Consider the following 9289-nt stretch of genomic DNA (forward strand, 5'->3'; position numbering starts at 1 on the left):
CAGGAGGTTCTGTAGTGTCCACTGCAGAACCTCCAGGTTCAGACACTTTCCTCCCACAGGCCATCATCTGGTGAACATCTGGAGAACACAGGACCTGGTCCACACCTGCTGCTGCCTGTCAGTAAACCTGAAGCACTTCAGCTTTTAGTCATTTTAGTTTTTTAAATTTTTTATTTACATTTTTATACATATACATTCAAGTGTTTACAGTAATTTAGGTTACTTTTATGTCATGAGGTGTGTTTTTATTTATTTGTTATAAACTGACACTGTGGCGAGCTAAGCACCGAAATTTCGTTTAATAAGGTCCTGATGGTGCGTTATTGAACGACAATAAAGTCTGAAGTTCTGAAAGTCTGCATCATCAGCCCAGTCTACTGGAGGAACTGTTCAGAATGTTTGTGGCAGATCCAAAGGTTCAAACAGACGCATGGTGCTGGTGGAGACAAAAGCCCTGATCTGCTTCCCTTCACAATCTGATGGATGAAGGACATCCCAACGCTTTAGAGGAACCAAAGAACCTGCATTTAACATCATGGTGTCCACCATCAGCTGCTTCTGCTCTGGTGTCACACTGGAGTCACAGAATGGACCACAACCAGTTCTACACTCCAGTACCACAGATGTGGGCGGAGTTACTTCATCCATATATTTACTCCAGTACCACAGATGTGGGCGGAGTTACTTCATCCATATATTTACTCCAGTACCACAGATGTGGGCGGAGTTACTTCATCCATATATTTACTCCAGTACCACAGATGTGGGCGGAGTTACTTCATCCATATATTTACTCCAGTACCACAGATGTGGTCCAAAGCCGTCCAGGCTGCTGTAGGACAGCTGAATGTTCAGACACCGTTTGAAGGAATGCAGAATCCTTTTCAGGGGCTTTCGCTGGTGATGGTTCTTCAGACCATGCTCTGATGGACAGGCTTTGTTCAACCTCTAACACATCTGCTTTTTCCTCCAATTTTTTTCCTGAATCATCTTTTGAATGCATAAACCTAACGCAGGGTTCGAACTGAGGTGATCTGAAACTGTGTTTTTGACCAGGACTGTTGGACCAGCCTAGTGTCCAGTTTTCTGTCGTTTCTGTTGAGTGCGTTGTGTTTACAGAGTGTATGTTTGATGGAATGAACAGATTCACAGACTGAAATCTGGGTAAAACTGTTTTATTTGTGCTTTAAATCAGTGTGTGACTGGGTTCAGATGTGGACGTTCCTCTGTTGGAACAGCTGGTCCAGTTTTTCCTCCAGAGCCGGGTTGGTTCCTCTCAGACCTTTGACCACTTCAGACGCCCAGATGAAATAGTCCTGCACCCGCTCAGCCGTCCACCCTGGAAGAGGAGAGAAGCACCAGAGAACAGACAGGGCAGTGAACGCACCAGCGTGACATCAGATTCAGACACCAGAGAACAGACAGGGGCAGTGAACGCACCAGCGTGACATCAGATTCATGACACCAGAGACAGACAGGGAGTGAACGCACCCAGCGTGACAGCAGATTCATACACCAGAGAACAGACAGGGCAGTGAACGCACCAGCGTGACATCAGATTCATCCACCAGAGAACAGACAGGGCAGTGAACGAACCAGCGTGACATCAGATTCATACACCAGAGAAACAGACAGGGCAGTGAACGCACCAGCGTGACATCAGATTCATACACCAGAGAACAGACAGGGCAGTGAAACGCACCAGCGGTGACATCAGATTCATACACCAGAGAACAGACAGGGCAGTGAACGCACCAGCGTGACATCAGATTCATACACCAGAGAACAGACAGGTCAGTGAACGCACCAGCGTGACATCAGATTCATACACCAGAGAACAGACAGGGCAGTGAACGCACCAGCGTGACATCAGATTCAGACACCAGAGAACAGACAGGGCAGTGAACGCACCAGCGTGACATCAGATTCAGACACCAGAGAACAGACAGGGCAGTGAACGCACCAGCGTGACATCAGATTCAGACACCGAGAACAGACAGGGCAGTGAACGCACCAGCGTGACATCAGAGTCAGACACCAGAGAACAGACAGGGCAGTGAACGCACCAGCGTGACATCAGATTCAGACACCAGAGAACAAGACAGGGCAGTGAACGCACCAGCGTGACATCAGATTCAGACACCAGAGAACAGACAGGGCAGTGAACGCACCAGCGTGACATCAGATTCATACACCAGAGAACAGACAGGTCAGTGAACGCACCAGCGTGACATCAGATTCAGACACCAGAGAACAGACAGGGCAGTGAACGCACCAGCGTGACATCAGATTCATACACCAGAAGAACAGACAGGGCAGTGAACGCACCAGCGTGACATCAGATTCATACACCAGAGAACAGACAGGGCAGTGAACGCACCAGCGTGACATCAGATTCAGACACCAGAGAACAGACAGGGCAGTGAACGCACCAGCATGACATCAGATTCAGACACCAGAGAACAGACAGGTCAGTGAACGCACCAGCGTGACATCAGATTCAGACACCAGAGAACAGACAGGGCAGTGAACGCACCAGCGTGACATCAGATTCAGACACCAGAGAACAGACAGGGCAGTGAACGCATGAAAGTTTCATAACTCGTCATCAGTTTCTTGTACCTTTCAAAGAATTCAACTCAGTGATAAAAGCGATCCCTCTGGTTTACTTCATTTAATGAAAAGTCACTTATCTTTCTGTCAAGAAATGAAATGTCTGTGTTGCTTTTGAATGGTATCAATATACAAGACAAGAAATGTAATAATATGCATATAAAGAAATTTTTCAAGATAAAAAGAGGTTTTCACCACGAGGAAAATGTTATTGGCGCTCTTATTTGGAGGACATAGACTGGGAAAAAGCCTGGCTTTGACCTCACAAATACTCTATCCATAACAAAGTCAAAGAAATTCATTTCAAAATTCTTCACAAGATATTTCCTGTCAACTCTTTCATTTCAAAATTCAAGGATGTGGATAACTCCTGTGTTTTGTGTGGACATGCTGATGAAACTTTAAACCATTAGTTTTTTTCATGTAATGTCTCAAAACAATTCTGGTCTGACTTGTGTTCTCATATCTTCACCCAAGTTAACATGTCATACTGTTTTTCCCTGAAAGATGTTCTATGTTATTATGACAATAGGAACAAATATCTGCAATATTTAGTTAATTTTTTTATTTTATGGGTAAATATTTCATTCATAAACAAAAAATGTTCAGCTTCTAAACCAACCTTTGCTCATTTTTAGTTGAATTCAACTCACTTTGTAACTCATTACCCCTGTTAACAATAAAAGGAACAGAACATTTCTAGATAGTTATGACAAGTTATTTAATAAGTCTTCTGACATTTGATGAAATTGTAGACAAGAGATTAATTATATGTCTATCTATTTATTCATTTATTTATTTGGTTTGTTTTTGTATATATACAGTACAGGCCAAAAGTTTGGACACACCTTCTCATTCTTTGCATTTTCTTTATTTTCATGGCTATTTTCATTGTAGATTCTCACTGAAGGCATCAAAACTATGAATGAACACATGTGGAATTATGTACTTAACAAAAAAGTGTGAAATAACTGAAAACATCTCTTATATTCTAGTTTCTTCAAAGTAGCCACCCTTAGCTCTGATGACTGCCTTGCACACCCTTGGCATTCTCTTGATGAGCTTCCAGAGGTAGTCACCTGAAATGGTTTCCACTTCATAGCTGTGCCCTTGTCAGGGTTACTTAGTGGAATTTCTTGCCTTATTGATGGGGTTGGGACCATCAGTTGTGTTGTGCAGAAGTCAGGTTGATGCACAGCTGACAGCCCTATTGGACAACTGTTAGAATGCATATTATGGCGAGAACCAATCAGCTAAGTAAGACAAACGAGTGGCCATCATTACTTTAAGAAATGAAGGTCAGTCAGTCTAGAACATTTCAAAAACTTTGAATGTGTCCCCAAGTGCAGTCGCAAAAACCATCAAGCGCTCCAACCAAACTGGCTCACATGAGGACCGCCCCAGGAAAGGAAGACCAAGAGTCACCTCTGATGCTGAAGATAAGTTCATCTGAGTCACCAGCCTCAGAAATCGCAAATTAACAGCAGCTCAGATTAGAGACCAGATGAATACCACACAGAGCTCTAGCAGCAGACACATCTCTACAACAACTGTTAAGAGGAGACTGCGTGAATCAGGCCTTCATGGTCAAACAGCTGCTAGGAAACCACTGCTCAGGAGAGGCAACAAACACAAGAGATTTATTTGGGCCAAGAAACCCAAGGAATGGACATTAGACCAGTGGAAATCTGTGCTTTGGTCTGATGAGTCCAAATTTCAGATCTTTGGATCCAACCGCCGTGTCTTTGTGCGACGCAGAAAAGGTGAACGGATGGATGCTACATGCCTGGTTCCCACCGTGAAGCATGGAGGGGGAGGTGTGATGGTGTGGGGGTGCTTGCTGGTGACGCTGTTGGGGATTTATTCAAGATTGAAGGCAACCTGAATCAGCATGGCTACCACAGCATCCTGAAGTGACATGCCATTCCATCCGGTCTGCGTTTAGTTGGACCATCATTTATGTTTCAACAGGACAATGACCCCAAACACACCTCCAGGCTGTGTGAGGGATATCTGACCAAGAAGGAGAGTGATGGAGTGCTGCGCCAGATGACCTGGCCTCCACAGTCACCGGACCTGAACCCAATCGAGATGGTTTGGGGTGAGCTGGACCGCAGAGTGAAGGCAAAAGGGCCAACAAGTGCTAAGCATCTGTGGGAACTTCTTCAAGACTGTTAGGAAACCATTTCAGGTGACTACCTCTGGAAGCTCATCAAGAGAATGCCAAGAGTGTGCAAAGCAGTCATCAGAGCTAAGGGTGGATACTTTGAAGAAACTAGAATATAAGAGATGTTTTCAGTTATTTCACACTTTTTTGTTAAGTACATAATTCCACATGTGTTCATTCATAGTTTTGATGCCTTCAGTGAGAATCTACAATGAAAATAGTCATAAAAATAAAGAAAATGCAAAGAATGAGAAGGTGTGTCCAAACTTTTGGCCTGTACTGTATATTGTTGAAAATGCATTCTGTGCATGTACTGATTTTATGATTGTATTTTATTTTCATATCTATACTCTTATGTGTTGTGTGTATTGTGTTATGTGTTACATATTTGACAGTATTTTAAATTGATATTTAAATAAAGTTTATATAAAAAAATAATAATAATAAAGAGTTCAAGACCAAAAAAAAAGGTCAGTGAATGCACCAGCATGACATCAGATGAATACCTGTGTCTAACCCTTTGACCCCTGACGTGTCTGTGGTGAGCATCAGAATGTTGGATTTACTCTGATTAAAATAAACAAAGGAAATTAGGACACGTCCTACTGATAGAATAGACCTGGTTCTTTCCATAGACATCTGAGCATGCTCAGTTCACCCCCACCACCTGTGGAATGAGGGGTGGGGGGGGGTCAAACAGAGCAGTGAGTGAGACTAACTCACTATAAAAACAGACGGTTTGGGCTTTTGGACACTGTTTACACTGTTTACACTGTGGGTAGTTTTTATTTTTACTGCTGCTTCCAGTGTTGTGGTGATTGGCCTTTAGTGATATTATACTGATACTGAAAGTGACAGTGATACTGATAATGACAGTGCTGGTGGCAGTACTGACCTACAGGTGTGCATCTGTTCAGGTCTCTCAGGTTGTACAGTTTATCTGCCAGTTTGACCAGTTTGGCCTCGTGGCTGCAGTGGGGCGCATGTTCCACCTGCAGACGTTTCCTCTCCTGTTTGCTCAGACTTTTATCGTCCGTCACCTCCTGAACGATGCCGGCTACCGTCGCACCGAACTGGGCCTGGAGTTCCGCAGGGCTGGTGTTGGTGTCCTCCACAGTGTCATGAAGAAGAGCCGCCTGAGAGACCAAAACACAGAGAAAACACCCCCCCATGAACATGATGGACCACTGAGGATGGAAAACACACCACTGTTAAGGCTAATGATGGCCATCTGGTCTTCTGTTTATGTAATTATACTTTTCTTTTTTTCTTTTGTTCAGATAAGGTGCAGTTTTTAGATGTTTTCTGCTGGACAGTTTGGACTGGGACTCCAGTCTTCCGCTGACGTGTCATTCAACGTCAGACATCAGCAGTACGTCACATGACACTTCTGAGGAAGAGTCCCAGTCCAAACTGTCCAGCAGGAAACATCTAAAAACTGCACCTTATCTGAACAAAAGAAAAAAAGAAAAGTATAACACCCCCACCTACTACTGAGACGACAGACACACATCCAATAGTTCTAACTACACTGATAATTATTATTATATAAGAATAATCATTAATCCACTCAAATCTATTTAAAAACATTATTCAGTTCCATTTGTCCTCAGTTGAACCTCGGATTCCTTCTTGTCTCTGCTGTTAAACAGTGGTTCCACTGTTGTGTTTCACACGGACGGTTATTGTGACGCACATGAGTCCCCCCCCCCCCCCCCCCCCCCCCCCCCCAGGTGGATGTTAGTTCCAGGTTCAGTTGGATCCACATGGGTTTCAGATTAGAGGTTCCAGATGGAACTGGACTGCTTTGGTGTTTCCACATACATATATATTTTTAATATCCTTTACTTTTATACTTTTTTGTGGTTGTTGTTTCAGCTGGTTCTGGAATAAAAGACAAGGGTTTTTTTTTTTTTTTTTTTTTTGTGCCCACTCAAATAATTGTTTAATCGATTCACAGAAAACAACTGATGGATGAATGGATTGTAAAGTCACAGATCGGTGCAGCTCCAGTCGTACGTCTGGTCTTTTTGAAGACCAGTTTTGAACTTTTGAAGACCACTCTAGAAATAAACAGGCTTTTTTTATTATTATTATTTTAGGATTATTTCTCTGCCTTTTTTGTGACAGTGCAGGTTTGTTGATTGGAGTGTTGCAGTTTTTGCTGACGTTCATTCGTACCTGCAGAACCTGGATGTTTGTGATTCCTCCTTCGTGACTCAGAATTCTTGCTACTCCTAAAAAATAAAGAGGACAAAGTCAACAACCTTTCAGAATTAATTTTTTTTTTTTTTACAGTAATATTTTATAAATTATATTCTAAAGGAGTTTTATTTTTTTACAGCGCTGTAATAGTACTTTTATGGTGTATTTTTCATAGTATTCTTACTGGTATTTTAATAATTTTGTAGCCTCTATCACTCCGTTGTCTTTACTGTGATGTAATCGTATTTTATGTGGATTACAATTACATTTCAGTCCCTGTATTTGTCCTGTTTTTCTGAAGTTTAGTCTCTGAATGCTGCTTCTTCCGCTTAGTGACAACACGAACTCCAAACATTGCACGCAACACCTTCACAGTCAGACTTGACAGATGTCCGAGCGGTCCTTGAACGCGTCCCGCCTTACCGATGGGGTGGTTGATGTACGGGGTTCCGTCCGGGTCCTTCCGCCTCTGGTTCTTATGCTTTTCTGCTGCAAAATTCACAGTTTCTATTAAAACAGCCAGGTCTGAGTCCATGGTGGCGGAGCTGGGCGTCAGGTGTTACCGACAGTCCCGGTCCCGGAGGTTCCCGGCGGAGGTCCGTCCGCTTTGTGTTCCGGGTGGAAACAAAAGCTGAGTTCCGTCTGGGCCGAAAGGAAGGAAAGAGCCAGGGCTAACATCACGGCTCTGCTGCCCGTTAAACGTCTCCTTTCTCGGGTTGTCGTAGTGTTTAGTTTGTTTCTTTGTGTAAACGTGTCCGCGGTGGGTGACGGTACCGGTGGGTGACGGTACCGTGTGGTGCGTTCACTGTTTCTGTACCGTGCCTCTGTGTTTTTAGCATCCATGCTAAGCTAACAGGTCGCATTGTTTTGGTTGTGTCCGTGTCGACAGCCGCGCGCTCTCCGGTGCTCGGGGTGGGTTTCAGCTGTGGTTCGGTCCAGTCTGGTTCTGGTTCAGGTTCAGGCCGGTCTGGTTCTGGGTCGGACCATGGCTCACAGTGGACGTAAAGACTCCCCGGAACTGCCGGACTTCTCTCTGCTGAAGAGGCTGGCGCGAGACCAGCTCATCTACCTGCTGGAACAGGTGAGATGATGCGTTCAGGGTCCGGGCTCCATCACACACACACACACACACACACACACACACACACACACACAGCTGTTCTGAAGGGTTCAGGTCAGACTCTGAACCAGTGGAGGTGGAGGTGTGTTGTTATTGGTCCAGTGTCCAAGTCCGGTTACAGCTGCACTAGAACCACATGTACGGTGGCCCAGAGGTGCAACAGCCCCCCCAAAATTATCCACTATAAAAAAAAAAAACAGAAAACAGCCCAAAAAATTATCCACTAGGCGGTGGGGCACTTCCTTAGCATTAGCCACATTAGCTGAAAGCCTTAAAAAAATTTTTGTGGTGGTCTAAATTTAAAGCAAGAGACCTTTAGGGTAAACAGCGCCCCTTTAATTGAAAAGGTAGATTATGGTTTTTGTTTTTTTTCTTATAGTGGATAATTGTTGGGGTTGTTCTCTTTTTTTTTTCTTATATGGATAATTTTTTTGGGCTGTTGCACCTCTGGGCCACTGTACACATATGACCACTAGGGTGCGCCAAAGCATGTGCACCACTATTTCAAATACGAGTTTAAAGTAAATGTATGCAGTACGTGTTTGTATTCAGTTTGTACATTTCACCACCTATCCTTCAAACATGTACATTTATCCATGATTATAGTTTAAGTCAGACATGAGGGAGGACAGGTGGAACACATAGAATTCAATAGGATAGACCAGGTAGAACACATAGAATTCAATAGGATAGACCAGGTAGAACACACAGAATTCAATAGGATAGACCAGGTAGAACACACAGAATTCAATAGGATAGACCAGGTAGAACACATAGAATTCAATAGAATAGACCAGGTAGAACACATAGAACAGAGGGTCTGCACGTGACATCACAGTGGCTCCGCCCACTGAGTGTCAGACAGAGGCAGATGAGTGACAGCGTTGGCTTCAATCCTGTCTGAACTGAAGAACAAGACTGAATCCAAACTGGGGCAGAGCTGTTGTTGGTTGATTGTATTTTCAGGTTCTTAAAGCAGTGGGAGCTATCGTTTACAGACACCCAAAGAAAAAGAAAAGAGAAGGAGTTGGATCCACAAATCCAGGAAACCAAACCTAGATCTGTGGATCCTGTTTGGGGTCAGCTAACATTCACTGATGCTGTATTTTTGGCTCCAATCAGACCTGAAATGACCTATTGTTTTGGCTAACGGTCCTTCTTAGTGCAGCTCTTGGTTTCATGAT

At 43.8% G+C, this 9289-nt stretch overlaps 1 protein-coding gene across 1 annotated transcript; it reads right to left on the bottom strand.

Moving 5' to 3' along the window:
- Positions 1 to 1159: 1159 nt before the first annotated feature.
- LOC115416166 (guanosine-3',5'-bis(diphosphate) 3'-pyrophosphohydrolase MESH1-like) lies at positions 1160 to 7573 on the bottom strand. Its single transcript, XM_030129890.1, has 4 exons — positions 7409 to 7573; positions 6962 to 7017; positions 5676 to 5916; positions 1160 to 1339 (listed from the first exon to the last, which is right to left on the bottom strand). The coding sequence occupies exons 1-4, from the start codon at positions 7518 to 7520 to the stop codon at positions 1209 to 1211; spliced, it is 540 nt and encodes a 179-aa protein (XP_029985750.1). The 5' UTR covers positions 7521 to 7573; the 3' UTR covers positions 1160 to 1208.
- Between the last annotated feature and the right edge of the window lie 1716 nt (positions 7574 to 9289).

The sequence above is a fragment of the Sphaeramia orbicularis genome, unplaced genomic scaffold, assembly GCF_902148855.1.
Source record: "Sphaeramia orbicularis unplaced genomic scaffold, fSphaOr1.1, whole genome shotgun sequence".
In the NCBI taxonomy this organism is placed as follows: domain Eukaryota; kingdom Metazoa; phylum Chordata; class Actinopteri; order Kurtiformes; family Apogonidae; genus Sphaeramia; species Sphaeramia orbicularis.